The sequence below is a fragment of the Rissa tridactyla genome, chromosome 27 (assembly GCF_028500815.1).
Source record: "Rissa tridactyla isolate bRisTri1 chromosome 27, bRisTri1.patW.cur.20221130, whole genome shotgun sequence".
Taxonomy (NCBI): Eukaryota; Metazoa; Chordata; class Aves; order Charadriiformes; family Laridae; genus Rissa; species Rissa tridactyla.
In genome coordinates this window covers 1,544,891-1,569,943 of record NC_071492.1, presented here as the reverse complement: position 1 = coordinate 1,569,943, position 25,053 = coordinate 1,544,891, and the positions used below count along the sequence as shown (strand labels likewise).

Below are 25,053 nucleotides of genomic sequence, written 5' to 3'. Positions count from 1 at the left end.
CACTATCTACCCTCCAAACTGCTCCTTCAGCCCCCATCTGCCCTCCACAATCGCCCCCCCCCGCCTTTATCCACCCCCTCAGCCTGTCTCTGACTCCCACAACTGTCCCCCCCCCCGGCCCCCCATCTGCCCCCAAACTGCCTGCTCAGGCCCTATTTGCCCCCTAAACTGGCACCCCAGCCCCGAATTGCCCCCTCCAGCCCCTCTGTGCTCCAAAACTGCCCCTATCTGCCCCCAAACTGATCTTTAGCCTCCGAATTGCCCTCTCCAGCCCACCTTTGCCCTCCACAGTCACACCCCAGCCTTTGCCCCGCTGAGCTCCGCGCATGCGCGCTGGGCGCGCACGCCGTACGGCGGAAGTGCGTCCGCGTCGGGGGAACGCTTTGTGCGGAGGACCGACCGGAAGTGCTCCCTCCGCTAACCGGAAGTGGAGGCGGGGGGACGGCGGTGGGCGCTGCACCGGGGCGGTGGCGGCGGCGAGAGCTGCCCGGCCCGGCCCGGCCCTTTCCGCCCCCCGCCCCCTTTTTCCCCGCAACGGGGCCTCGGCACCGGCCGGGACCCCCCGCACCCGCCTCGGGGCTGCCCTCCGCCCGCGTGAAACCATGGCGGAGGCGGCGGACAGCGGCGGCTGCGGCACCGCCACCGTCACCGAGACCGGCGGCGCCGAACCGGTGAGGGCCTGGGGGGCCGCGGGTACCGGGGGCGGGGCTGTAGGTACCGGTGGGGCTGTGGGTACGGAGCGGGGATGTTGGATACGGGGGCGGGGCCTGTGGGTGCTGGTGGCGGGGGGGTTGGATAGCGGGGCGGGCTGTGGGTGCCGGGGTCGGGGGGGTGACGGGTGTGGGGACAGGGACAGTGACAGGGGACGTGACCGGGGGCTGGGGCGGGGGGGGCGGGACACGCGGTCGAAGATGGGGACAGTGTTGGGGACGGGGGAACGTGACCGAGGGTGTTGGGGACAGCGTTGGGGACAGGGATGGTGTCGGCGGACACGACCATGGCTGTTGAGGACAGGGATGGGGACAGCGGTGGTGTCAGGGGACACAACCAGGGCTGTCGTGGGGACAGTGTCAGGGACAGCGTTGGGGACACAAACGGTGTCAGGGCACACCAGCAGCACTGCTGGGGACAGGGACATTGTCAGGGGACAGGACCAGGGCTGTTGTCGTATAGTGTTGGGGACAGGAAAGGTGTCAGGGGGTGTGACCAGGGCTGTTGTGGGACAGTGTTGGGGACAAAGACAGTGTTGGGGACACGACCAGGGCTGCTAGGGGACAGGGACAGTGTTGCAGGACAGGGACGGCACTGGGGACAGGGACAGTGTCAGGGGACATGACCAGGGCTGTTGGGAATAGGGACACGGTTGGGGACAAGGACGGTGTCACGGGACACAGTCAAGGCTGCTGGGGGACGGTGCTGGGGCCAAGGGCAGTGTTGGGGACGTTACCAGGGCTGCTGGGGGAGAGGGACAGCGTCAGGGGACAGGGACTGTGTTAGGAACAGCATCAGTGTCGGGGGACACAGCCAGGGCTGTTGGGGGACAGCGTTGGGGACAGGGACAGTTGTCAGGGGATACAGCCAGAGCCCTTGCGGGTGGCGCTGGGGACACAGGTCAGGGGACACGACCCGGGCTGTTGCAGGACAGCGTCGGTGACAGTGTCAGAGCCCAGAGGGTGGGACAGGGGTGTCCCCGCCGTGTCCCCTCAGTGTCACCACTGCTCCCCCCCCCTCCAGGAGAACCGCAGCCTGACCCTGAAGCTGCGCAAGCGGAAGCCGGACAAGAAAGTGGAGTGGTCAAGTGACACCGTGGACAACGAGCACCTGGGCCGTCGCTCCTCCAAGTGTGAGTGGCCTTGGGGACACTCCTGTCCCCTCCCCGGGGCGCCCAGCTGTCACCCGTGTCCCCTGACGCCCCCTGTTTTTTTTTGCTGTTCCCCCCCAAAAGGCTGCTGTATCTACGAGAAGCCGCGGGCGTTCGGCGAGAGCTCGACGGAGAGCGAGGAGGAGGAGGAAGAGGAGGAGGAAGAGGGGGGAACGCGGGGAGGGGACGAAGGCTGCGGGCACCTCCACTGCGTGCGGGGACATAAAAGGGGACAGGAACGGCGGCGAGGGGGGGGGGACAGCTGCGGGGGGGGCAACACCGGGGGGGCCCCAAGTGCTGCCCCCGGCCCCGATGGAGCACTGAGGAACCCCCTATGGAGGCTCTCGCTCCCCCCCTCCCCAAATATTGACTCTGGGTTTGACCCTCCCCCCTCAAAATCACCCCCCCGCCCAAATCACCTTGGGGGTTGCCCACCCCAAATATTGATGCCTGAGCCCCCCCCAATGGCCCTAAGCCCCCCAAAATCGCTGCCTGACCCCCCCAAAAATATCACTGCCTGACCCCCCTCAAATCGGCACCCCTCCCCCCGCCAACCCCCATCATCTGTCCCCCCCAAGCCCCACACGCACCCCAGTGTTTTGGGGGGATCGTTTTGGGGTGTGTGTGTGTGTCCCAAATCATGCCCCCCGCCCCCTTCCATGGCACCTGTGGGCATTAAAGGTGGCACCGCTGTGACGGCTCGGTGGCACTTCATGGGGGGGGTGACGGCGTTTATTGGGGGGGCATCAGCGAGGGGTGGTGGTGACTTTTGGGGGGCTCTGTGTTCCCCCCCCCGGGTGACTCCTCTGGGGATGGGGGGCGCGGGGGGGGCGGCGTCGGCTCGGAGCTGGGCCCCCAGGCTGTGGGGAGAGAAAAAAGAAGGGGGGGTTGTCACCAAAGGGGGGGGGACAAATGTCATGGGGGGGGGTGGATGGGGGGACAGGACAAGAGCCACCAAACTGGGGGGGGGCACCCCTGGGGGACAGGACCCCCTGGGGACACACACACATGCCTTGGCGGGGGGGGGGGGAGAAATGTCACCAGACTGGGGTGTGTCCCCAAGGGAGGGACGAAGGTGCCACCAAAACAAGGTGTCATCACCCAAAAATGTCACCCAGCCGGATCGGGCCCCGCCCGGCACGTGAGCCTGGGTGTCCCCCCCAGCCCCCCACACCTCATTGAGGTCACCCGGGGTGTGGTGACATTTCCCCCCCCTGGGGGGACACACACTCAGGCGTCCAGGCACGTGAGGGACAGGACACGGGGTCACAGCCAGATGCCTGGGTCCCCCTGGCACCCCCTGATACCCCCCCCAACGCCCCCAAACAACTGACCCCCCAATCGATGCCTGAGCCCCCCCCAATAGCCCTAAGCCCCCCAAAATCACTGCCTGACACCCCCCCGCAGCTCCCGAGGACCCCAGCAAAAATGTCACTGCCTGACCCCACCCCCGGACGCTTGGGTGCTCCCCCAGCACCCTTGGGATGGACACCCACAGCACCCCAAGTGGCCCCGGAAGCCTGGGTCCCCCCCAGACACCTGGGTCCCCCAAGACCCTCAGTCATCCCCCCCCTGACGCCGGGATCCCCCGACAAATGCCTGGATCCCCCCGGCCCCCCCCCCGGACACCTGGCTCCCCCAAGTCCCCCCAGTTCCCTCCAAGTGTCACCTGGATGCATGGGTCCCCCAAGTGCCCCCTGAACACCCGGGTCCCCTCCAGATGCCTGGGTGTCCCCCCCATCCCTCCAAGTGGCCCCTGGACACCGGAGTCCCCCAGGTCCCCCCAAACACCTGGGTTCCCCACGTCCCCCCAGCTCCCCCTGATGCCTGGGTGTCACTGTTCCCCCACACGCCTGGGAGTCCTCCTGTCCCTCCAACTCCCCCTGGACACCTGAGTCCCCCCCCGGACACCTGGGTCCCCAAGTCTCCCCAGGTCCCCCGAGCCCCCCTTGATGCCCAGGTCCCCCAGATCCCTCCCAGCCCCCCCCGGCTGCCCGTGTCCGCCCCCATTCCCTTTACCTGCGGCGCTGCGTCCGGCGGGGGGGCGGGGGGTCCCCCCGCAGCAGGCGCTGGGCGATGCGACTCTCCACGGCCAAGGCCACAGGGGTGCGGAGGCGGCGGGGGGTGCAGGGCTGGCGACAGCGGGGGCAGGAGAAAGCAGCAGGGGGGGTTCCGGGGGGGTCCCCGGCACAGGCAGGGGGCAGGCAGCGGCGGCAGCAGCTGTGGTTGCAGGCCAAGAGGACAGGGTCCCGCAGTGCTTGCCCGCAGGCCGGGCAGGATGTTTCTCGCACCAAACGGGCCAGCGAGCCCCGTTCCGGTGGCCCCGAGGGGGCCATGGCGTGTGGGAGGCGTGTGGGAGGCGTGTGGAGGCATGTAGGAGGCGTGTGGCAGGCGTGTGCGAGGCAGGGAGGAGGGTGAAGGCGGGGCGGGGACGGGGAGGGACGTGGGGAGGGACACGGAGTGACGGCGGGACACACAGAGGGACATAAAGGGACAGGGAGGGACATGGGGACACAGAGGGACACACAGAAGGACATAAAGGGACATGGGTGGACATGACGATGTGCAGAAGGACACAGATGGACATGGGGACATGCAGAGGGACATGGACTGACACAGGGGTGACAGGGAGGGACAGACGTGGGGATATGTGGGGGCACACAGAGGGACGTGGACGTGTGGACATGCAGGACACAGATGGACACAGGGACACCGATGGACACGCAGGGGCCTGGACCCAGGACACACACAGGGCCAGGGACGCACAGTGGGGACAGAGGGACACGCGGGGGGGACAGCCCTGCCACACACCTGCACCCGCTGACGCAGAGCTGGAACTGGCCGGTGCCGGGAGCCCAACCCCCGTGGTGCCGGCGAGCCAGAGCCCGGTGGTGCTGGATGTCCAAGAGCCAAACCCCGGCGGTGCCGGACGCCGGAGAGCCAAATCCCGGTGGTGCCGGATGTCAGAGAGCCAAACCCTGGCGGTGCCAGATCACTGGATCCCGGAGGTGCAGAGGCTGGAGAGCCAAACCTCAGCAGTGCCAGACACCGGAGAGCCAAACCCTGTCTACGCCGGATCACCGGATCCCGGTGGTGCCAGATGTCAGAGAGCCAGACCTCAGTAGTGCCAGATTCCCAGATCCCAGTTGTGCCAGATGTCGGAGAGTCAAAGCTTGACAGTGCCGGATCACCAGACCCCAGTGGTGCTAGATGTCGGAGAGCCAAACCCCGGCAGTGCCGGATCCCCGGATCCCTGTGGTGTCAGACGTCAGAGCACCAAACCCCGGTGGTGCTGGATCACCGGATCCCGGTGCTGCTGGCTGTCACTGAGCCAAACCCCCACTGGCGCCGCTCTTCCCGCCCCCCTCACTCCCAATCCGTAGGCGAGCGGATAACCAGAGGCGCTGCATTTTTCCTGCCAGCGCGGATACCGGGATAAAAGAGCGGCCAAATCTTTTCAGTAAAAGTGTCGGTGAAAGTGTAAATGTGGGAGCGATCGGTGACGTTGTAAAAAGCCACTTTTCCAGCTTCGTAGTCCACAAAAACCCCGACCCGTTTGGGTTTGACCCGCACCGTCAGCGGGGTGAAGGGGATGGTGGTGGCCGCGTATTTATCGCCGTTCCAAAGCCGTACTCGCCAATATCCCGTCTCCGGTAACGGCGTTAATTCCCCTTTTCGACTCACCGAATCTTTACAAACACCGAGAGCCCAGTGGGTTTTATCGCCCACTTCCACCTCCCAGTAATGGCGACCGGAGGTAAAACCCTGCGCCGCTAAAACACAGGGGTAGATGGTGAAACGCCGCGGGGTGTCGGGTAAATCCCGAGGGCGAACTTCCACGAAACGCACGCTTTTCCGATCTTCCGATAAAACCAGGTTGGGATGAGCCGTGTCGGGATCCAGCGTCACCTCGCCTGGGCGGCGACACCAAAAAAATGGGGGGAGTTTAGGGGGTGGGGGCAAATTTAGGGGCTGGGGGGATCCCAGTGTGAAGTTTGGGGGTTTTTTCCTCACCGATGAGGCGCCGGGTGATCTTCCGGAGGGTGAAATATTGCCGGGGAAAACTGCAGAAGTTTTTCTCCAGTTCGATGGGGACAGAAACCGGTTCTTCCACCAGAGCCGCCGCCGCCTCACACCTACCAGGGAAAGTGGGTCACGTCGGCCCGCGCAACAACCCCTCCCCCCCCAAAAAATCCCTCTTTTCTGCCCCAAAAATGGAGCACAGAGAGCAGGACGGGATCATCTGTGCAGTTCTTACCTGGCCAGTGTGTCCTTGATGTTCTGAAATGGGGAGAAAAGCAGGAAAAAAAGGAGGAAAATGGGAAAAAAAAGGGGGGTTAGGTGCGGTAGATCCCCCCCAAGTCGATCTCTGGGGTGGGATCAGTCCCAGCCATGGGGATCCCAGTCCCAACCGCCATCACCAGCACCATCCCTGGAGTGGATCCTGTCCGCAGATCAATTCTGCTCCCCGGGTCCATCCTGTCTGCAAACCAATCCCATTCCTGGGGATCCTGTCCACAAAACCAGCCCTGTCCCCAGGGATCCCGTCCCCAGACCCACTCCCACTCCTGGGAGTGATCCCATCCCCAAAACCAATCCCGTTCCCAGGAACGATCCCTTCTCCAAACCCCATCCCATCCTGTGACCCCATCCCCAATCCCAGTCCCACCCCAGGGATCCCAGTCCCATCCCCGTGATCCCATCCCCAATCCCAGTCCCATCCCAGGGATCCCAGTCCCATCCCCGTGATCCCATCCCCAATCTCAGTCCCATCCTGTGATCCCAGTCCCATCCCCGTGATCCCATCCCCAATCCCAGTCCCATCCCAGGGATCCCATCCCCGCCACCGATCCCATCTCCGCTGCTGGTCCCCTTGTCCCCCATCCCCATCCCGTCCCACCTTGAGCATCTCGGCACCTGACTGCAGACACTTCTCCTCCAGCTCGGCTACGAGGGTGGCCAGCCCCCGCCGCTGCTCCCCGAGCTGATCCAGGTTGGCCTGGAGCCGCTGCAGGATCTCCCGCTCTTCCTCCTCCAGCCGCCGCAGCAGCAGTCGCTCCTCTTCCTCCAGCAGCTGGTGAAGCTCCTCGAACTCCCGGGTGATGCATTCCCGCCGCAGAGCCACCTTCCTCTGCCATCATGGGATGGGAAAAAGGTACCGGTGAGCGCTGGGAGTTATTGGGACCTCCCCAGCGTCCTTCCCCCGGCACCGTAAACCTGCCTTCAGCTCACTTGGTTTCTTCTCCTCCCGCGCTCGGCAGGCAGAGACGGCCTCCAGCTTCCGCTCCAGCGGCTCCAGGCAGCGCTGCAGCTTCTCCTGCCGGGGGAAAGAGAGGAGAGAGGTGATGGGATGGGACAGTGCATCCCGAATCCTTCCTCCATCCCTGAATCCTCCCTCTATCCCCAAATCCCCCCTTCCATCCCCGAATCCTTCCTCCACCCCCAGATCCCCACTTCCATCCCTGAATCCTTCCCTTGTCCCCGAATGCCTCCCTCCATCCCCAAATCCCCGCCTCTGCAAGGGGCTGGAGACAGAGAACAGGGAAGAGCCCCAGCAAAATCCCCTCCCTGGATGGTCTTGGGGAAGAATTTGTGGCTGAAAACAGTGATTTGGATGAGCTGCTGCCCAAACCCCGCCGCACGTGGCCTCAGGGAGAGGGGCTGGGGCTAAAAATGGAGACAGGGAGATGATATTGCCCAAATTCCCTCCACAAGTTGTCTCAGGGAGAGGGTTTAGGGCTAAATCCCATCATCAGGGGCTGGAAATGGGGCTGAGCCGTGGCCAAATCCCCCCCGCAAAAATGGTCTTGGGGAAGAATTTGGGGGTGAAAATGGAGATTTGAATGAGCTGCTGCCCAACCCCCCCCAAAAAAGAGCCCTGGGGACAAATTTGGGGTCAAACCCAAGACTCAGGGACACTCTCCCCACATATTCCCCCTATGAAGCTTTCAGTCTCTCCCCCCCCGACCTTATACTCCAGGGCGGCCTCCTCGAGGGGCACGAGGCGATGGGTGCGATGAGCGTGGGAGATCTCGCAGAGGAGGCAGACAGGGGCTTGGTCGTCGCAACAGAACCGTGCCAGGGCTTGGCCGTGAGCCGGGCAGCGACTTTCCTGGCCCATTTTCCTCTTGAGGCCACGGCGAAGTTGCCGGGCGGCTTCCACCATGTTGCCCAGTTGGCGGTTGGGGCGCAGGGAGCGGTGGCGGGAGGTTTTGCGGCAAACGGGGCAAGGGAAATCGCGAGCCAGGTCGGCCCACCAACGGGTGATGCAGCGGCGGCAGAAATTGTGCCCGCATTCGATGATGACGGGGTCCTGAAGGTATTCCAGGCAGACCGAGCAGCTGGCTTCCACGTGCAGCGTCTCCAGGGGGTCGGCCCCCGCCATGACGGCCCCCAAAAAATTCCTTGCGGGGGGAGGGGGAGACGAGGGGGTGGAGGGAGGGGGTTGGAAGGGGTTTTGGGAGGAAAAGAGCTTAAATCGCTCAAGGTGATAACATGGTTTTAGTGGGATGCGATGTTCAGGTGGCGGAGTGAGTTCAAAGAGGTTTTGGGGAGAAAACAGCTCAATTCAGTCAAGCTGATGATGTGGTTTTTTGTAGGAAGCGATGCTCAAGTGGTGGTGTGGGTTTGAATAGGTTTTGGGGAGAAAAGAGCTCAATTCTGTCAAAAGAACAATGTGGTTTTGAAGTGAAGCAATGCTAAGGCACTGGTGCAGATTCCAAGTGATTTTGGGGAGAAAACACCTCAATTCTGTCAAGGTGATGTCATCTCGGTGGGAAGCGATGCTGAGGTGATGGCACAGGCTTGAAGATGTTTTGGGGAGAAAACAGCTCAATTCTTTTCAGGTGATGATGTCATCTTGGTGGGAAGCAATGTGAAAGCAGCAGCATGATTCCTAAAAGATTGTGGGGAGAAAACACCTCAATTTCATCGAGGCGATGATGTCATTTTGGTAAGAAGCAACGCCGAGGGGCCGGCAATGTTCCCCAAGTTCTTTTTGAGGTGAAAACAGCTGAATTCCGTTAAAACGATGGCAGTGGGAAGCACTGCCACGGCAATGGGGCCACTTTGGGGGCTGTTTTTTGCCCCTGTAGGTGAATCCCCCTCCCGGGGAGGTCCATACTGGGGCCCCTGTAGAGAAACCAGCAGAGCAAGAGGGCCCCACAGAGTGCCCCTATGGAAAGGGAGCCCTAAAGGAGATGCTCTTTAGGGAGGGAGCTACGCCCAGGTCCCCTGTAGGGGAGGCCCTACAGAAAGGGGCCCCTATGGAAGGGGCCCTACAGGGGACACCCTGTCGGGGGGAGGCTGTTCCGGGTCGCTACAGGGGTCTCTACAGGGCAGGGCCTACAGAACCGGTCCCTATAGGGTGGGTCTCTACGGAAGGGGCCCTATAGGGGAGGCTCTGTCGGGGGGGGGGCCATTCCGGGGCGCTACAGGGCTCCCTATAGAGGCCGGGGGGGCTCCCCATAGCGGGGTCCCTACAGAAAGGGCTCTATAGGGGTCACCCCATAGAGAGGTCCCGGCCACCGCCGCCCGTACTCACCGCCGCTCCAGCACCGGAAGTTACGCCTTCTCTCGCCGCCGGAAGTGACGACACCCAGCCGCGCGCTGAGGGTACCCCTCCCCTTCGCCCCTATTTGGCAGAGCCGGGGGGGACTGGGCGGGTCCGCCCCGCCCCTCCAGGAGGGTCCAACCAAGGGGGAGCCTCGTCCCCGCCCACCCCGCGCGGGAAGGGGCGTGGCCAGTCGGGGGCGCGATGGCGGCGCCGGTGCGGGACCGCGAGGCGCTGCAGAGGCTCAGCTTCCTCTTCCAAGTACGGGGGGACCGGGGGGTCCCGGGGAAGCTACGGAGGGTCTGGGGGGGTTGTGGAGGGGTAGGAAGGATTATGGGGGCTTTGCGGGTGATACGGGGGGGCTATAGGGCTCGAGGGTGGACCCTGGGAGGGGCCATGGCGGTCCTTGGGGTCCGGGAGGGGGCTATAGGAGTCCTGGGGGGGGCAGGGGGAATTATGAGATGGCTGGAGGTTCCCTGGAGGGGCTGTAGGGGCTGTAGGGGTCCTTAGGGGGCCAGTAGGGGGCTATAGAGGTCCTGTGGAGGGGTTACGCGGAGAGCAGCCTATGGGGCGGTCTGAGGGTGTCAATGGGTATGCAGAAGGACTATGGGGGAGCCCGATGGGGTGAGCGGGGGGGCTTTGGGTGTCTGGGGAGGGTCCTGAGGGGACTTAGCGGGACTATGGGGGGCTCAGAGCAGACTCTATGGGGCGGGGGGGTGGCCCTGGGGGCGGTTAGGGGGGTCAGGGGGGACAGGGGAGGGGTCTGTAGGGCTGGGGAGGGGCTATGGAGCAGCAGAGGCGGGGGCTGCAGCTGTGTCCCCCCCACCAGGCCGCACACTGGGTGCTCCCCCACAGCCCCGCTCTCGCCCGTTTCTACTGCAGCACCCAGCGAGGGGCTGCCCGCCGCCTCGTCCTGCGCATGTAAGCTATGGGGGTGGGGAGGACAGGGGACACTGCGGGGGCCACCCTTTGTGCGGGTGGGGGTCCTGGCACCCCCCCCGTACGTGTGTCGTCCCCCACAGGGCCCCCTCGGTGAAACGCACTATCTGCCGCCGCTGCTGCTCCCTGCTGCTGCCCGGCGCTGGGGGCTGCCTGCGTCTGCGCGGTAGGTGTCATCCCCTCAGGGGCATTGGGGACAGTTAGAGGTGTCCCTGGGGGAGGGGAAGGGAAGTGGTAGGGAGGGGCTGAGCCAGACACCTGGGTCCCTCCTATAGGGAAGGGGCAGCCCCGCATGGTGCTGCGGTGCCTGAGCTGTGGCCGCCGGCGCCGGTTCCTCTGCCAGCAGGAGCTCCACCCCCTCGGGCAGGCCACGCCCACCGGTCAGTGAAGGGACGGGGCTTGGGGAGAGGGGGTGGGGCCCGGGAGGGGGGAGGAGTCTGGGGAGGGGGCTATGTGTGGGGGGCGGGGCCTGGGAGAAGGGGCGGGGCAGCCCTGTTGGGACCCACCCAGGGAGTGGGGCTGTGGGTGGGGGGCGGAGTCAATCGGGGGGTCCAAATAAGGGCAGAGGTGGGTGGGGTTAAGGAAGGGGGCAGTGTTGTCATTCCCCAGGCCCCGCCTCCTAGCACAGCCCAGCATAAACCCTGGCCAGCGACAGAGCGGCGACGCGACCTCCGACTGTCCCTGCAGAAACCACCGCTAGCCAATCAGAAAACACTGCCTGCAGAAATAAACCTCCCTTTATTCCATATATGGTATTAGCGTGGCAGTGTGGGGCCATGCCTTCATTGCCTCCACCCCCTGTAAGGGGCAGGGCTAACACTCATCCTCTCCCAGCAGAGCGAAGGGATTGGGGGCGGTGCTGGCGGGGAGTGTGGCCTTCCCAGGCTCCACCTCCTCCTCGCTGTCACCCTCCTCCTCCTCCTCCTCCGAGGTCGACCCCTCCCCGGGGGCAGCGGAGCCCCGGATGCCTGGGTCCCCCCGCTCCTGCAGTGCCGCCAGCGCCGCCGTCTCAGGGTGCTGCTCCCACAGATCTGGGGGGGACAACACGGTGAGGGGACCCAGGCGTCTGGGAAACCACCCCTAACCCTGAGTCCAGGCCCCTGATTAGCCCCAGGAAGGGCAGGGGGGGTGGGGGGAGGGGAAAGGAGGTGTGAGGAAGGGCAGGGAGGGGGCACGGCTCACCCTTCTGGGCAAAGTATCCGGGGGGGCGGAGACAGAGGCGGAGCCTCCCATCAGCCGCCAGTCGCAGGATGCTGTTGGCCGCCCGGTAGACATCATTCCGAGCTGCCTTCGCTGTCTTGTACCCTCGTTTCTCCGCCCACGCTGAGAAAAAAACAGAAAAAAGTCATTAATAATGAAAAAACGTACCTGATTTTGACAGAAGTCTCCCGGAAAGCAACCCACCTTCGCAGATGTCCCAGGCGGTCCAGCCAGCAGTGGAGGCAGGGGGCCGGAGCTGGAGGAGGGTGGGGAGAGGGAGGCGGGTGGCCAGGAAGCCCACGGCCGAGTAGGGCTCCTGCAGCTGCGAGATGGGGTAGACGCCTGCTAGCACCTGGGTGGGAACAAGGGTGGGGTCAGCAGGGCGGGTGGGGTCAGCAGGGCGGGTGGGGTCAGCAGGGCGGGTGGGGTCAGCAGGGCGGGACCCACCTGGAGAGCCGGGGGGGCATGGGAGGGGAAGACGAGGCCAGGACAGTCGCAGAGGCGGACGCGGGGGGTGAGGAAATGGGTCTGGAAGTAGCGGGTGCGGCCGGGGGTACGGGAGACGCTGACGGCGCTGCGGCCCACCAGAGCGTTCAGCACCGAAGACTTGCCAGCATTCGGGAGGCCTGTGGGGAAAGAGGAGGGTCAAGCCACGCCCCCTCCACGGAGCCACGCCCCCAGGCCACACCTCTAAGGTAACCCCCTGTCCTCCATTGACAGGCATTTCTGGGGAGGGCACAGGACAACCCCATAAACCCTGCTCCCCCACAGGCTCCACCCCTAACAGGCTCTGCCCATAAGCTCCACCCCTTCCCATGTGGCCACACCCTCTTCCCAACCCACCCCCAAATAGTCCAACCTCCAGGTAAAGCCCCACCCCCTTCCCATTAAGCCCCGCCCCTCACCAACACAGCCCAGGGTGAGGATGCCATGCCGGTAGCGCTCCCACTGCCGGGGGGTGGCCCCTGCGCCATCCCCATCTTCATCCCTGCCACCATCATCACCCTCCTCCTCATGCTCTTCCTCCTCCTCCTCCCCGCGCGCTGCCGCCTCCTCCGCCCGCTCCAGCCGTGCTCGCCAGCTGCTCAGATCCACTGCAAGCCAGGGAGAGTGATGGGGGGGACCCCAGGGGAGACCCCCCAGCACCCCGGAGACACAGGTTCCCTCCCGTCAAGCACCCAGGGGACACAGGGACCCACCCCTGCTATCCCCCAGGGGATACTCACAGCACCAAGGGGACACAGGGACACCCCCTGAGCGCCCAGGGGACCCCTTTTCCCCCCTGCAGGGGACACTCCCCAGGACCCAGGGGACACAGGGACACACACCATCCCTCCTGCACCCAAGGGACACAGAGACCACCCTCCCCCAAACACCCAGGAACTCCCCCCTGTACCCAGGGGACACACACCCTCTCCCCAGCACCCAGGGGATGCAGGGACCACCTGGGCCAGAGAACCCACCCCCAGGACCCACAGGGATCCCCTCCAGACAACGCCCCCCGACAAAGCCAAGCAAGGTCCACCCTCCACAGGGAACAGATGGGAGACTCCACCCCATACCTACACAACCTCCAGCATCCACGGGTGTCCCACTCACCTTCTCCCCCCACGATGCTCTCGCAGGCCTCCAGCAGCTGCCAGGGTCCCACAGCCCGGCTCCATCCACCCCCCCGCCTTTGCCGCCGCTGCAGCCCTAGGGGGCAGAAAAAAGGCAGCGGAGGGGGTGAGTGTGTCAGGACACCTGGGTAGCCCCCACCCACATCACTCCCCCTGCCTTGGGTACCTACCAGGCACGGGGCTGCGGCGGGGGGCAGAGGTGAAGGGGACGACACGGGCGTTGGGGAAGCGGCGGCGCAGGAGGTGGCTCCAGGCAGTGGCTACGGCAGGGGAGGTGAGGTCCACTTTGTTGAGGATGAGGATCAGGCCCTTCCCCAGCTCTCGTGTCACGTGGGCAGCCAGTGCTGGTGGCACATTCAGCACCTTGGGAAAGAGACAAAGGAAGGGGTCAAAGCAAGGACCCATGTGCCCCAGTCGCATGGGTCCCCGCCGCCATGGACACCTGGGTCCCCTGGTACTCACGGGGTGCCGGGCATCAGTGATGAGGAGGATGATGTCGGACATCTCCAGCACCCGCCACAGCTGCCGCCACGTCTGGGGAAGGAAAGGGGAGACACACTGTGACCCCTTTGTCCCTAAACCCCCCCCAGTGTCCCCCGCCATGTCCCCTCTCACCTCCAGGTTGTGCTCGAAGGGGGCCACGGCCCCTCCACCATCGTCCTCACTCTCCCCGGGGCGCTGCCCATCCTGCAGGGCTCGAAGGAAGGTGCCGAACGCCGCCTCCTCCCGCACCCGCAGCTCCTCCGGGCTCATGGCGAAGCTCCAGGGTGGCCGGCGTGGGAAGTCCAGCCCTAGCACCCATCAACCTGCGTCCCACCAGCCCCAGGACCCTCCTTTGGAGGCGATTTGCCCACCCCTCCCCAGGCCACTTACCCCCTCCCAGGGACCATCCCCCCCTCCCCAGGGCCACTTAACCCCTCCAGGAGCCATCTACTCCTCCCTGGGGGCCACTTACACCCGCCAGGGGCCATCTACGCCTCCCTGGGACTACTTAACTCACCCAAGGAAGACCATCCACCCCTCCTGTGGGCTGCTCAACCCTCCCCGGAGGCTACTTACTCCCCACCCGGGACCACTTGCCCCTCCCTGAGACACTTACACCCCCAAGGGACCATTTCCATCACGCCGGAACCATCTACCCCTCCCCGGGGGTCACTTAACCCCCCTCAGGGACCATCGACTCCTCCCCAGGGGCTGCTTACTCCCCCCACTGGGCCACTTACGCCCCCAAAGGGACCATTTCCATCACCCCAGGACCATCTACTGGGGCTCTTAACTCCCTAGGGCCCGTACCCCCCCCACGGAGCCACTTCACCACCCCGGCCCCCCCCAGTTATTTATTTCCCTCCCTCAGGCGCATTAACCCGCCTCCGCTGCGGCACCCGTCCCTCACCGGGGCCGTAGAGGGTGTCCGGGTCCAGCTCCAGGGCGGACTCGGGCAGCAGCTCCAGCACTTCCTCCTGTGCCCGCCGCCGGCGTCGCGCCAAGGCCTCGGCCCGCGGCCCCCCCAGCTGCAGCCGGAACCTGCCGGGATCGTGGCGGCGGGGTGGGGGAACCCCTTCACTCGTTTCCCCGGGGGCCGCATCGCTGCTGCCCCGCTCCCGGCTGCCGCTGCGGCTGCCTGGGCCCGAGTCCGGTGCTGTCGGGGCATCTACGGGGAGAGAAGGAGGGGTCAGGGCGCAGCCCGGCAACCCCCGATGGGGGCTGGGGGGGGGCGCGGCCCGGCCCCGCTCACCGCCCCGTTTCCGTTCGCGCCGGTCGCGGAGCTGCTGTTTCTTCCGCTTGGCGCTGAACGGCCGCTTGCGGGGCATGACGGGAGGTCACGTGGCGGGGCGGGGCGGGCCGCGGCCAATCGGAATCAAGGAGAGGTGGGCAGGCGGGAAAGGGGAGGAGTCAATAGGGGGGAGGATCGCCTCAGAGAGGGGGCGGGATGGAGAGGCGGGAGAGCCAATAGGAGGGAACGTCGCCTGAGGGGGAAGGGCGAAGCAGCGCAAGCCAATGGGAGAGCGAGTTGCCTCAGAGCGGGGGCAGGGCGAAGGCGCGACAGCTAATAGAAGATCACCTCAGGGAATATGGCGGGGCGAACCCACGGGAGCCAATGGGACGAGGGATCACCCCAGAGGGGGCGGGGCGAACCGGCCACAGCCAATAGAAGAAAAGATGGTCTCAAAGCATGCCCCCCCGGGGGAGCCAATGGGAGGAAGAAACACCTCAGGAGGGGGCGGGACCAACCCGCCCGACGCGAGGACGGCGTCAGAGGGCGGGATTCGAGTGCTAGCGAACCAATGGGAAGCGGTGGCGGACCGGAAGCGGGAGACACGCCGCTCTAGGCCCCATCTCCGTGGCCGCGCAGGCGCAGTGGGCGGCGCCCGGCCATGCCGAAGGGAGCGCGCTCGGCGGCGGCCAAGCAGGAGGAATGGCGTGGGGAGAGCGAGGGGCCGGGTGAGGCCCGGACGCCAGGGTCCCCTGGGGAGGGAGTGGCGAGGGGGCCCTGCATTCCTTTGCGGCAGGGGGTGCGGTCCCGGACATCTGAGTCCCTCAGGGCAGCTTGGAGGGGGCAGGGGGGGACGTCCTTAGGGTGAGGATGTCCCCAGGGTGGGGGGTCCCCATGGCACTGTGCCCGCTCTTTCCCCTTTTGTATATTTTGTCCGTTAATAATAAACTGATGTAAAAAGAAAGAAGGCAGAACTGATGATGTCAGTGCAGGGGGGGTGGGGTTCGTTCCACATTCACAGCAGCCCCCAGTTAAGACGCTTCCCAGGCATTAGTGCTCCGGTTCTCTTTATTAGCGGTGGGAGGGAGCACGGCAGGGCCCCCCCACCCCCTCACTCACTCACGGGGGCGGTTGATGACCACCTCCCCCAGCGCCTCCAGCACCTCCCGCTTGTAGTCCTCGAAGTCGCCATCGATCTGGCTCAGGCCCTGCTCCTCCACCACCCACAGCTGGCAGCTCGTCTCAGTGATCAGCCGGGCGTCATGGCTCACCACGATGACAGCTGTGAGGTCAGTGTGAGGCAGAGCTGATGTCACACGGACCCCCCCACACACCCCCGACCCCGCTCCCTCCTCTCACCTCCCTGGTACTCGTTGATGGCATCAGCCAAGGCGTCAATGGACTCGATGTCCAGGTTGTTGGTGGGTTCGTCCTGAGTGGGGGAGGAGTGGGTGAGGAACCAGGGCATCTAGGAGACCCCTCCCCCCAGTAAGGGATGGGACCCAGGCGGCTGGGTGCCCCCCCCACTCACCAGGATGAGGACATCGGGCTCACGACAGGCCAGCTCGGCAAACACCACCCGGGCCTTCTGGCCCCCTGTGGGGAAGGGAAGGGGCTTATCCTGGGGAAGCTCCGCCCCCCCCAGCTCCACCCTCTCAGGCTGATTGGCTCCGCCCCTCAATCCCTGCAGGCACCAGCAGCCCAGGCCACGCCCCCCTCACCGAGGCCCCGCCCCTTCCCCATTGACAAGCCCCTGGAGGGGGGCAGCCCTGGAGGCTCAGTCACCCCTAGGTCCCGCCCCAGCCCCCTTCCCCATTGAGATGCTTAAGGCCTCGCCCCCTCGCCCCAAGCCCCGCCCCCACTGGCCCTGCCGATCGCTCGGCCACGCCCCCAGCTGCGAGGCCCCGCCCCTCTACTTGCAGCCCTTCGCCATTGAGACCTTTCTGCCCCTTCAAGGCGTGAATCGCCCAGACCCACCCCCCCCCACCCCCCCCGGCCAATGTCCCCCAGCGCTAACCCGAGAGTTTGGCGATCTGCAGGGTGTGGGCATGGCTCTCCAGCCCAAAGCGGCCCAGGCACTTGCGGGCGTCCTGGTGGGGCAGGTTGAAGTTACGCTGCAGGTACTCGGCTGCCGTCTCCTCCAGCCGCAGCTGCTCGGCCGCTTGCTGGTTGAAGAAGCCCACTTTCTGCGGGGAGGAGGGGAAGGGGGTCGGGACATGCCCACAGGCCACACCCATTGGCCACACCCATGTGACCAACCTCCTCCCCCCCTTCTACTTTGCTGCTGGGAACAGCCCCTGCACAGGTGAGGCCACACCTCCCCGGTGGGAAGTGACCCCCTTGTCACAGGCTCCACCCCCCACTGTCACTGGGGTCCCTCCCCTGCACAGGCCACCCCTCCTTCAGGCCACGCCCCCACCCCCACGCCCCACCCCCACCCCACGCACATGGGGCCTCCACCCCCAACCAAATACTCTGCCCTGAAGCTCCTCCCTCTCCCCTGAAGCCCCACCCCACGGCTAGAAGCCACGGCCCTGCAGAAGCCCTGGCCCTTACAGAAGCCCCTCCCCCCCAGCCTTATCCTTTGAGCCCCACCCTCTCTCGAGGCCCCACCCCCATAAGCTCTGCCCCTCCCCGAGGCCCCGCCCCCCCGCTCTCACCAGCCGATGGTTCCTCCTCATCTGGCCCCGTGTCTGCAAGAAAGACGTGTTGGGGGGGCGGCTGGGCACCCCAAAATCCACCCACCCCACCCCCCTCCCGAGCCCAGGGGGTCCCCAACCTCTCTCCTACCCCCTGGGAACCCCCCAACCACCAAAATCCCAGGGGAATCCCCCCAAACCCCCTCCCAGGCCAGTGGTTTCTGTAGGATCTCCTACCTCCAAATAGGAGGGGACCCCAAAACCTAGAGAAGCCCCCACAAAATCGATTCCCACCCCCCTCCCTCCGCCCCCTCCACTGTTCCCCCTTTTTGGGGGGGCAGCCCCCCATTTTTTGGGGGGGTGGATCCCTACCGGCGTCAGCCGCCCGGTAAGCAGCTGCAGCAGCGTGCTCTTCCCCACACCGTTGGGGCCCACAATGCAAACTGAGGGAGCAGAAACAAAAAGGGGGGGGTTATTTTAGGGTCTCGCGGGCCCCACCATTATCCCCCCCCCTCCGCGATCTTTTTGTAGGGTCTCACCCCGTGACTCCATGTCGATGCCGAAGTCCAGGTTGCGGAACAGCAGCTCCTGCCCCTCATAGCCAAAGTCAACGCCTGCGGGTGGGGGGAAGGAATGATCTGGGGGGGCCCAGAGCCCCCCAAAGGGCCTCTGACACCCCCCTAATGGCTCCAGGCCCCCCCTAAGGCTCACTGTCCCCCCAGAGCCCCATAACACCAACACAGCCCCCACAGATTTCCCCCCAATAGCATCCCCAGTGGCCTATAACCCCCCCAACCACCCAAAACTCCCACAGCCCCCTAATCCTGCTCCTCAACAGCCCCCTCAGTGCCCCATAACCCCCTCAACCAACCGGTAACACCCCCATAGCCCTCCAATTGCCCCCCCCAGTGACCCACGTCCACTCCCCCCCAAATACCCCAGTGCCCCACGTGCCCCCCAGCCATCCCAATAGCCCCCTAGTGCCTCATAACCCCTCAGCCACCACATTACACCCCCACAGCCCCCTAAATGCCCTTCAACCACCCCATAACACCCCCACAGCCCCTTACACATCTCCCCCCCCTCCATCCAGTGCCCCACATCCCCCCCAGCCGCCCCCCCAGTGCCCCACCGGGTACCGTGGAGGCCGAGGATGGGGGGGCTGAGGGGGGGCGGGTTGGGGAAGGTGAAGCGCACGGTGTATTCCCGGGGCCGTTTCAGCAGCTCTGGGGCCTCGGCCGCCTCCTCGGCTGCTGTCCGCCGCCGGCACTTCTGCTGCTTCCGTGTCAGCGCCTCCTTCGTCTGCTTCTCCTGTGGGAGGAGAGAGGGGAGATCCACTCAGGGATCCATTCTGGGATCCGCTCAACCTCCCCACATCCACCACGAGATCCCATCTAAGGAGCTGGCTGTGGGGCAGGACCTAATCCTGGGATAATGGCCCCAGCACCAATCCAGCCCCTGGATCCCAGTAGATCCCTACAGCAGATCCCACCTGTAGAGAGGGGGGCAAAGAGGGAGGATCCCAAAGGCTGGGAGAGGAACCCAAGGGCAGGATCCCAAGGGAGCAGATCCCAAGGGAAGGGGAGGATCCCCAGGACGAAGGGGCAGATCCCAAGGGGGGAGATCCCAAAGCATGGAGAATCCCAAGGGCTCGGGGGGCAGAAACCAAGGGCCAAGGGGGGATCCCAAGGGGAGGGGAGGATTCCAAGGCAGGGGGAATCCCAAGGGGCAAACGATGATCCCAAGGGCAGGGGGGGATCCCAAGAGAAGGGGATCCCAAGGATGAGGGAGGGGATCCCAAGGGAGCAGATCCCCAGGATCCCTGCAGGATCTGCCCTCGCTCACCGCCTGCTTAGTGGATTTGCCGCCAGCCTTGAGGTCGCGGAGCTTCTTCTCCTGCTTCTCGAACTGCTTGAGCAGCTCCTTCTGCTTCTGCTGGTACATCTTCTTGAATGTCACTACAGGAGAACATCAAAAGGGTAATTAACACCCACTAATAGCCCCAGCCCCCCCTAATTGCCCCCCCCCCACGCACTGTAGTTCCCCCGGTAGTAGAAGAGACGCTGGGCATCGAGGTGGATGATGTCAGTGCAAACGTCGTCGAGGAAACCCTGGTCATGGGACACCACCAACAGCGTCTTCTTCCAGGTCTGCAGGTAACTAGGGGGACACACGCATGGGGACATCGGGGGGGGACAGTGAGGGGACACCCTGGCTGTGGGGAGAACCCCCAGCATGAGGACAGCCCCCCTCTCCCCAGGGGAATCACCTCTTGGGGACCAGCCTGACAGACGACCCCGCTTTGGGGACACTCTCCTGCCCCAGGGACAGCTCAAGTCATGGGGAACAAATCCCCTTGGGGACATCCCTGCTTTGGGGACACCTCAGACTATTCAGGACAGCCCCCCTGGGGACACCACCACCTTAGGGACAAACCCACCTTGGAAACACCCCTACCCTAGGGACATGCCACCCTGGGGACACTCTATCATGGGTACAGCCCCCTTGAGCACATCCTCACCCTGGGGACACGACCACCCTGGCGCCACCCCCACCATGGGGACATTCTCACTCTCCTACACCCCCCCATCCCCAGAGCTCCCCCAACCTTGGGGCCACCCCACTCCAATGTCACTCCACTCAGGCTCCCCCCCGAAAGCTGGGACCCCCCGTTTGTCCCTTATGTCCCCCCCTTGTCCCATGTCCCCACTTGTTGAGCCAGATGACGGCGTTGAGATCGAGGTGGTTGGTGGGTTCATCCAACATCAGCAACGTCGGTTCCATAAACAGAGCCCTGAGAAGTGACACGAGTGTCACCGCCAGCTCCCTGCCACCCTCCTCACCCCTGTAATGTCCCCTCCTTGTCACTTACCGGGCCAGGGACACTCTCATTCGCCACCCACCGGAGAACTTCCTGGTCGCTCTGTTTTGCATTTCGGGATTAAATCCCAAACCAGCCAGAATTCGCCTTGCTTTTGCCTCAGCAGCGGCCGCCCCAATGGCCCGCAGCTCCTCGTACACCTATTGGGGGGGGGGGACAAACCACAGTGTCACTTTGGGGGGGTTTTCGGGGGGTCCCCGCTGTCCCCAAGTGTCCCCAAACCTTCTCCAGGCGCTCGGCAGCGGCATCGTCACCCCCCTCCAGCAGCGCCTGCAGCCGCTTCTCCTCCTCCAGCAGCCGCAGCCGCTTGGTGTCAGCGCGTAGCACCGCCTGCACCGCCGGCGTCTCGTCCGCCACCACCTCTGGGGGATGGCGACAGGGGTTTGGGGAGGGTCCGAGGGGTTTGGGAGGGGTCCCAGGGGTTTGGAGGGGAGTCCCAGGTGCTTTTGGGGGGAGCTCTCAAATACTTTTGGTGGGGTTCCAGGTGTTTTGAAGGGGGGCGGTGTCTCAATTTTGGGTTTTGGTGATATCAAGAGTTTTGGGGGTCTCAGGTGGTTTGAGGGGGTCTCAAGGGGTTTGGGGGGGTCCGAAGGGGGTTTTGGGGGGGAGAAGAGGTGTGTCTCAGGGGTTTAGACCCCTCCCAGCCACACCTTGTTCGCAGAGCAAGACATCGATGTTGGGGGGGATGCTCAGGGCCCGGTTTGCGATATGCTTCAGCAGTGTCGTTTTCCCTTTCCTGCCACCAAACGAATGCTTAAATGCTGCTGGGGGGTGTGTGCACCCCCCCCGGGGACCCCTGACCCCCCCCTCCCCCTGCCCCAGGGTGGACGGCACCCACCCGTTGGGTCCCACGAGGCCATAGCGGCGCCCGGCCACGATGTAGAGGTCAGCGTTGACGTAGAGCTCCTTCCCGTGAGCCGAGATGCTGAACTTCTCCAGCTGCCAGCAGGGATGGGGGCGGTTAGGGACACCCCCCTCATCTTCCCCCCCCCCAACCCCTTGACCCCGCCATGGATCCCTTCACCCCTCCCACCATGCCCTGACCCCCCACCCACGGCCCCACTCACCCCCTCTATGGCACCCTTAACCCTCCATGGCCCCTCTCACCCCCCCTCATAGCACCCTGACTCCCCCCCGGTGCCCCTCACCCCCCCTCATGATCCCCAAGGCCCCCTCGATGCCCCAAACCCCTCCATGGAACCCCCAGCCTCCCCCTCAATCCCCCCCCTTGGCTCCCGGGAGATGTGGGGTTATTCAGGGGAGGTCCTGGGGAGCCTGATGTGATTCAACAAAATTTCACGGGGTGCCAGAGCATTTAGGGTACCCCAAGGGTGTTTTGGGGTAATTCAAAGCAGCTTTGGGGGGGCCCTAATGAAACTTGGGGTAACTCAAGGGATTTTGGGGGGGTGCCAGGAGGTTTTGGTGTGGTTCAGGCAGGTTTTGTGGGAGTCCCAGGCGTGTTTGAGAGTCCCAGGAGGAACGGTGGTGGAGATCCCAAGGGAATTTGGGTTCTGAGAGGAATTTTGGGGGAGTCCCAGGGAGTTCTGGTGTGACTGAGGAGATTGGAAGAGTCTCAGGGGTTTTGGGGGGATCCCAGGGGTTTTGGGGGTGATCTGGGGGGAAATTAGGGGAGTCCCAGGGGGCTTCGAAGTGATTCAGGGGGATGCTGACAGTCACGGGGGATTTTTGGGCTGATTCGAAGAGGTCCCATAAAGGTTTGAAAGTGATTCAGGGAGTTTTGGGGGTACCCCAGGAGTTTTAGAGGCAATTCAGACGGGATTTAGGGGAGTCCCAGGGGTGTGTGGAGTGACTCGGGGGGGTTCTGGGGATCCCAGGGGGTTTTGGGGCTGACCTTGATGTCGGAGGCATTCTCCAGCATGGCCTGGCGTGAGGAGAGCTCAGCCTGTGACACCGAGAAGTCGTTCTCCCCTGCGGCCGCCGCCGCCTTCATGGTGGCAACCTGGCGCTCGTACTCCAGCTATGGGGGGGGGGGAGAAAGGGGTGGGGTCAGGGCCAAGCCCCGCCCCCCTTCATTATCTCACTCATTACCCCTAAATCCATTACCCCACATTCCCCCAAGCCCCACCCCCTCCGGATCCACCCCTTTTAGCCCCACCCAGGCCCTGCCTCCCTGAAGCTCCACCCCAAGCCCCACCCCCTTAGCCCCAGGCCCCACCCCTCATGCCCCACCCTTCCTCGAGCCCCGCCCCTCCACAAAGCCCCGCCCCCACCCTCTCCACCTGCTTCTTCATCTTTTTCTTCTCCTTCTTGCTGACGCGGGCGTCGGGCTCGGCCTTCTTTCCGCCATCCTCCTCCTCCTCCTCCTCGTCCTCCTGCCGGCACACACCGCCCCCCCATCAGCCCCGGGGACCCAGGGGGCCATGGGTCTCCCCACCCCCGCCATCCTCCTCCTCACCCCCTCGCTGCCCTTCCGCCGCTCTTCGGCCTCTTCATCCTCCTCTTCCTCATCACGCAGCGCCGAGAACTTGTTCTGCGGGGGAGGGGGAACAGTTGTGTCCCCCTATCCCCCCACAGAGAGGACCCAGGCATCCAGGTTTGCCTTGTCCCCCCCGGCCCCCCCACACCTTCATCCCCTTCTGCCCATCCTCCTCGGAGCCTTCGGCCTCATCCTCGCTGGCGGCTTTTCCCTGAAGGAGATGGGGGGGAGAAAAAACAATGTGGTGAGACCCCCAAGTGTGGGGCTGCCCCCCATGCCCCCACCCCCGTACCTCCCCAACCCTCTCCCCTTCACCTGCCGCTTCCCCTTGGGCTTCTCATTCTTCCGGCTCTTCCTCTTCTTCTCACCCTCTTGTTCTTCCTGCCCAAAGCCATCAAGAAAACGGGGAATCCCAAGCATCTGGGCACCTCCTCCATCACAGCACCCAGGCTTTGGGGCCCCCTGACCCCTTCAGCACCCCAAGTACCCCCCACCTTATTGCTTTTTCCCTTGCTGGGCCGTGAGCCTTCCTCCTGCTTCTCCTCCTCCTCCTCACTCTGCTCCTGGCTCAGCGCCGCGAAGACGTTGCCGCCCTTACAACAAAAAAATTGCACTTTTTTGACAGTTTTTGTCCCAAATTTTCTCTCCCTCCCCCTATATTTTGGGGGCCCTCCCCTATTGTAGCCTTCCCCACCCCACCTTCCCTAGCACTCACCTTCCTCCTCCTTCCTCCTTTCCTGGGAGCCGGTGCTGTGAGGGAGAACACAATGGGGGTGGTTAATGAGGTTAATGAGGGACTCACTGCCCCTGGGGCGCGTCAGAACTCACCTTCTTCCTCCTCTTCCTCGCTACCAGCGGCCGCCAGCTCCTGCAGCCTCCGGCAAAGCTCCGCCTCCTCCCCCTCAGGCTCCGCCCCTGGCCGCCGCCGCTCCTTCCTCCGCTCTCGCTTCCGCCGGGAGCTCTGCAGGAAGGGGCACAACCTTGTTAACCCCCTTCTTAATTACCCCTTTCATTGCCTGCCTCGTTAACCCAGAGAACCAGTTAACCCCGTGCCTCCCCAGCCCTGCTTCTTCAAGCCCCACCTCCTCAGAAATAGCCCTCTTTACCTCCGCCCTCATTAGCCCCACACCCAATAGCCCCATCCCTTATTAGCCCTGCCCTCATTAACTCCACCCCCTCAGCCCCACCCTCACAAGCTCCACCTCATAACCCCACCCTCATTGCTTCCACTCCTCATTAGCCCCACTGTCATCAACCCCTCCCCCCAGAGCCCCACCTTCATTAGCCCCACCCCTCAGCCCCACCCTCTCCCCAGCCCCACTTTCTCTGGTTCAAGCCCCGTTCCCTCATTAGTGCAGCCCCTCACACACCTGTTGAGCCGGTGCCTCCTTTTCGGGGGGAGAGGGGGCCTCAGCGGGGGCCGATTTCTGCTCCTCTGCCAGCTCCTCAAAGAACTGAGGTCAAAGGGCAGAGGTCAGGGACAGCAGGGTCAGGGGGCTGAGGTCAGGGGCGGCAGGGGATCACCAACTCACCGATTTCTTGCCCCGACGGTCCTTCTTGCCCTTCTTCACCAGTTGCTCTGGGTGGGGGGAGGGACCACGTCACCCCTCCCCCTCCCTGAGGGATGCCGGCATCCGGGCCCCACCCCCCAAAGCTATACAGCACCCCCCCGTCCCATCCCCAGGCATCTAGGGCCCCTCCTAAAGGCACCCAAGGGCCCCCCAAAGGCACACAGGGCCCCCCCACACCGCCTCCATGAGGGACCCAGGCGGTCGGGGCCGCCCCACCCCCTCCACAGGGAACCCAGGCGCCCGGGCCCCTCCCCGCAAAGGCACCCCGGGACCCCCGCAAAGGCACATAGCCCCTCGCTCCACAGGGCACGCCAAAGGCACACAGGGTCCTACTCCACCTCTATAAGGGACTCAGGCGTCCGGGCTGTCCCCCTAAGACACCCCGGGCCCCACAAAGGCACCCAGAGGCCCCCCCACCCCCTCCATGAGGGACTCCGGCGTCCGGGACCCACCCCAAAGGCACCCAGGGACCCTCCCACCCCCTCCCCAGGGGACCCCGGCGTCCGGGCCTCACCCGGCCCCTCGCTCTCCCCACGCCATTCCTCCTGCTTGGCCGCCGCCGAGCGCGCTCCCTTCGGCATGGCCGGGCGCCGCCCACTGCGCCTGCGCGGCCACGGAGATGGGGCCTAGAGCGGCGTGT

General features: G+C 64.6%; 5 protein-coding genes across 9 annotated transcripts; 2 read left to right on the top strand and 3 right to left on the bottom strand.

Annotated features, from left to right (window-relative positions):
* The first annotated feature begins 291 nt into the window (after positions 1-291).
* On the top strand, positions 292-2,557 carry PPP1R11 (protein phosphatase 1 regulatory inhibitor subunit 11). The gene is made up of 3 exons (XM_054183809.1): positions 292-671; positions 1,735-1,843; positions 1,946-2,557. Exons 1-3 carry the CDS (start codon positions 327-329, stop codon positions 2,380-2,382), a joined length of 891 nt encoding a protein of 296 aa, XP_054039784.1. The 5' UTR covers positions 292-326; the 3' UTR covers positions 2,383-2,557.
* A 14-nt stretch (positions 2,558-2,571) lies between these two features.
* Positions 2,572-9,482, bottom strand: LOC128901660 (E3 ubiquitin-protein ligase TRIM39-like). Of its 2 annotated transcripts, none has more exons than XM_054183768.1 (8): positions 9,405-9,482; positions 7,830-8,756; positions 7,083-7,178; positions 6,762-6,992; positions 6,120-6,142; positions 5,876-5,997; positions 3,881-5,775; positions 2,572-2,721 (listed from the first exon to the last, which is right to left on the bottom strand). In XM_054183768.1, exons 2-7 carry the CDS (start codon positions 8,244-8,246, stop codon positions 5,228-5,230), a joined length of 1,437 nt encoding a protein of 478 aa, XP_054039743.1. In that variant the 5' UTR covers positions 8,247-8,756; positions 9,405-9,482; the 3' UTR covers positions 2,572-2,721; positions 3,881-5,227. The 2 variants fall into 2 exon arrangements, with proteins under 2 accessions (XP_054039743.1, XP_054039745.1); XM_054183770.1 differs by having other exon boundaries at positions 4,673-5,775.
* Positions 9,483-9,531: 49 nt separating this feature from the next.
* Positions 9,532-11,100, top strand: RPP21 (ribonuclease P/MRP subunit p21). Of its 4 annotated transcripts, none has more exons than XM_054183860.1 (5): positions 9,532-9,674; positions 10,243-10,334; positions 10,436-10,518; positions 10,628-10,732; positions 10,976-11,100. In XM_054183860.1, exons 1-5 carry the CDS (start codon positions 9,618-9,620, stop codon positions 11,050-11,052), a joined length of 414 nt encoding a protein of 137 aa, XP_054039835.1. In that variant the 5' UTR covers positions 9,532-9,617; the 3' UTR covers positions 11,053-11,100. The 4 variants fall into 4 exon arrangements, with proteins under 4 accessions (XP_054039835.1, XP_054039838.1, XP_054039837.1 ...); XM_054183863.1 differs by having other exon boundaries at positions 10,946-11,100; XM_054183861.1 differs by having other exon boundaries at positions 9,536-9,674; positions 10,962-11,100.
* Positions 11,072-15,025, bottom strand: GNL1 (G protein nucleolar 1 (putative)). Its single transcript, XM_054183741.1, has 11 exons — positions 14,907-15,025; positions 14,565-14,822; positions 13,787-13,962; positions 13,634-13,705; positions 13,342-13,534; positions 13,152-13,247; positions 12,458-12,646; positions 12,000-12,178; positions 11,757-11,904; positions 11,535-11,675; positions 11,072-11,383 (listed from the first exon to the last, which is right to left on the bottom strand). Exons 1-11 carry the CDS (start codon positions 14,980-14,982, stop codon positions 11,166-11,168), a joined length of 1,746 nt encoding a protein of 581 aa, XP_054039716.1. The 5' UTR covers positions 14,983-15,025; the 3' UTR covers positions 11,072-11,165.
* Positions 15,026-15,935: 910 nt separating this feature from the next.
* Positions 15,936-25,053, bottom strand: ABCF1 (ATP binding cassette subfamily F member 1). The gene is made up of 26 exons (XM_054183703.1): positions 24,928-25,053; positions 24,375-24,421; positions 24,213-24,296; positions 23,671-23,803; positions 23,558-23,592; positions 23,337-23,435; positions 23,158-23,223; positions 22,991-23,053; positions 22,822-22,896; positions 22,646-22,738; positions 22,258-22,383; positions 21,244-21,344; positions 21,056-21,141; positions 20,628-20,767; positions 20,397-20,545; positions 20,235-20,318; positions 19,560-19,684; positions 19,370-19,482; positions 18,664-18,835; positions 18,064-18,138; positions 17,897-17,967; positions 17,546-17,578; positions 16,903-17,071; positions 16,417-16,481; positions 16,245-16,317; positions 15,936-16,167 (listed from the first exon to the last, which is right to left on the bottom strand). Exons 1-26 carry the CDS (start codon positions 24,992-24,994, stop codon positions 16,001-16,003), a joined length of 2,511 nt encoding a protein of 836 aa, XP_054039678.1. The 5' UTR covers positions 24,995-25,053; the 3' UTR covers positions 15,936-16,000.

Bases quoted from the DNA above. Each gene is read 5' to 3' on its own strand.
- RPP21 (XM_054183863.1), top strand. From the start codon at position 9,618: ATGGCGGCGCCGGTGCGGGACCGCGAGGCGCTGCAGAGGCTCAGCTTC. The intron at 9,675-10,242 runs GTACGGGGGGAC...CCCCCCCACCAG, and splicing joins GGCTCAGCTTCCTCTTCCAA to GCCGCACACTGGGTGCTCCC. The intron at 10,519-10,627 runs GTAGGTGTCATC...TCCCTCCTATAG, and splicing joins GGGCTGCCTGCGTCTGCGCG to GGAAGGGGCAGCCCCGCATG.
- LOC128901660 (XM_054183768.1), bottom strand. From the start codon at position 8,246: ATGGCGGGGGCCGACCCCCTGGAGACGCTGCACGTGGAAGCCAGCTGC. The intron at 6,993-7,082 runs GCAGGTTTACGG...CCATGATGGCAG, and splicing joins AGAAACCAAGTGAGCTGAAG to AGGAAGGTGGCTCTGCGGCG. The intron at 5,776-5,875 runs GTGAGGAAAAAA...GTCGCCGCCCAG, and splicing joins GATCACCCGGCGCCTCATCG to GCGAGGTGACGCTGGATCCC.
- ABCF1 (XM_054183703.1), bottom strand. From the start codon at position 24,994: ATGCCGAAGGGAGCGCGCTCGGCGGCGGCCAAGCAGGAGGAATGGCGT. The intron at 22,897-22,990 runs GTGTGGGGGGGC...CCTCCCCCGCAG, and splicing joins ATGGGCAGAAGGGGATGAAG to AACAAGTTCTCGGCGCTGCG. The intron at 19,685-20,234 runs GTGGGGACATGG...GTGTCCCCCTAG, and splicing joins GCCGTCATCTGGCTCAACAA to TTACCTGCAGACCTGGAAGA.
- GNL1 (XM_054183741.1), bottom strand. From the start codon at position 14,982: ATGCCCCGCAAGCGGCCGTTCAGCGCCAAGCGGAAGAAACAGCAGCTC. The intron at 13,963-14,564 runs GTGAGGGACGGG...GATGGGTGCTAG, and splicing joins GGACACCCTCTACGGCCCCG to GGCTGGACTTCCCACGCCGG. The intron at 13,706-13,786 runs GTGAGAGGGGAC...TTCCTTCCCCAG, and splicing joins CCTTCGAGCACAACCTGGAG to ACGTGGCGGCAGCTGTGGCG.
- PPP1R11 (XM_054183809.1), top strand. From the start codon at position 327: ATGCGCGCTGGGCGCGCACGCCGTACGGCGGAAGTGCGTCCGCGTCGG. The intron at 672-1,734 runs GTGAGGGCCTGG...CCCCCCCTCCAG, and splicing joins AGACCGGCGGCGCCGAACCG to GAGAACCGCAGCCTGACCCT. The intron at 1,844-1,945 runs GTGAGTGGCCTT...CCCCCCCAAAAG, and splicing joins GGGCCGTCGCTCCTCCAAGT to GCTGCTGTATCTACGAGAAG.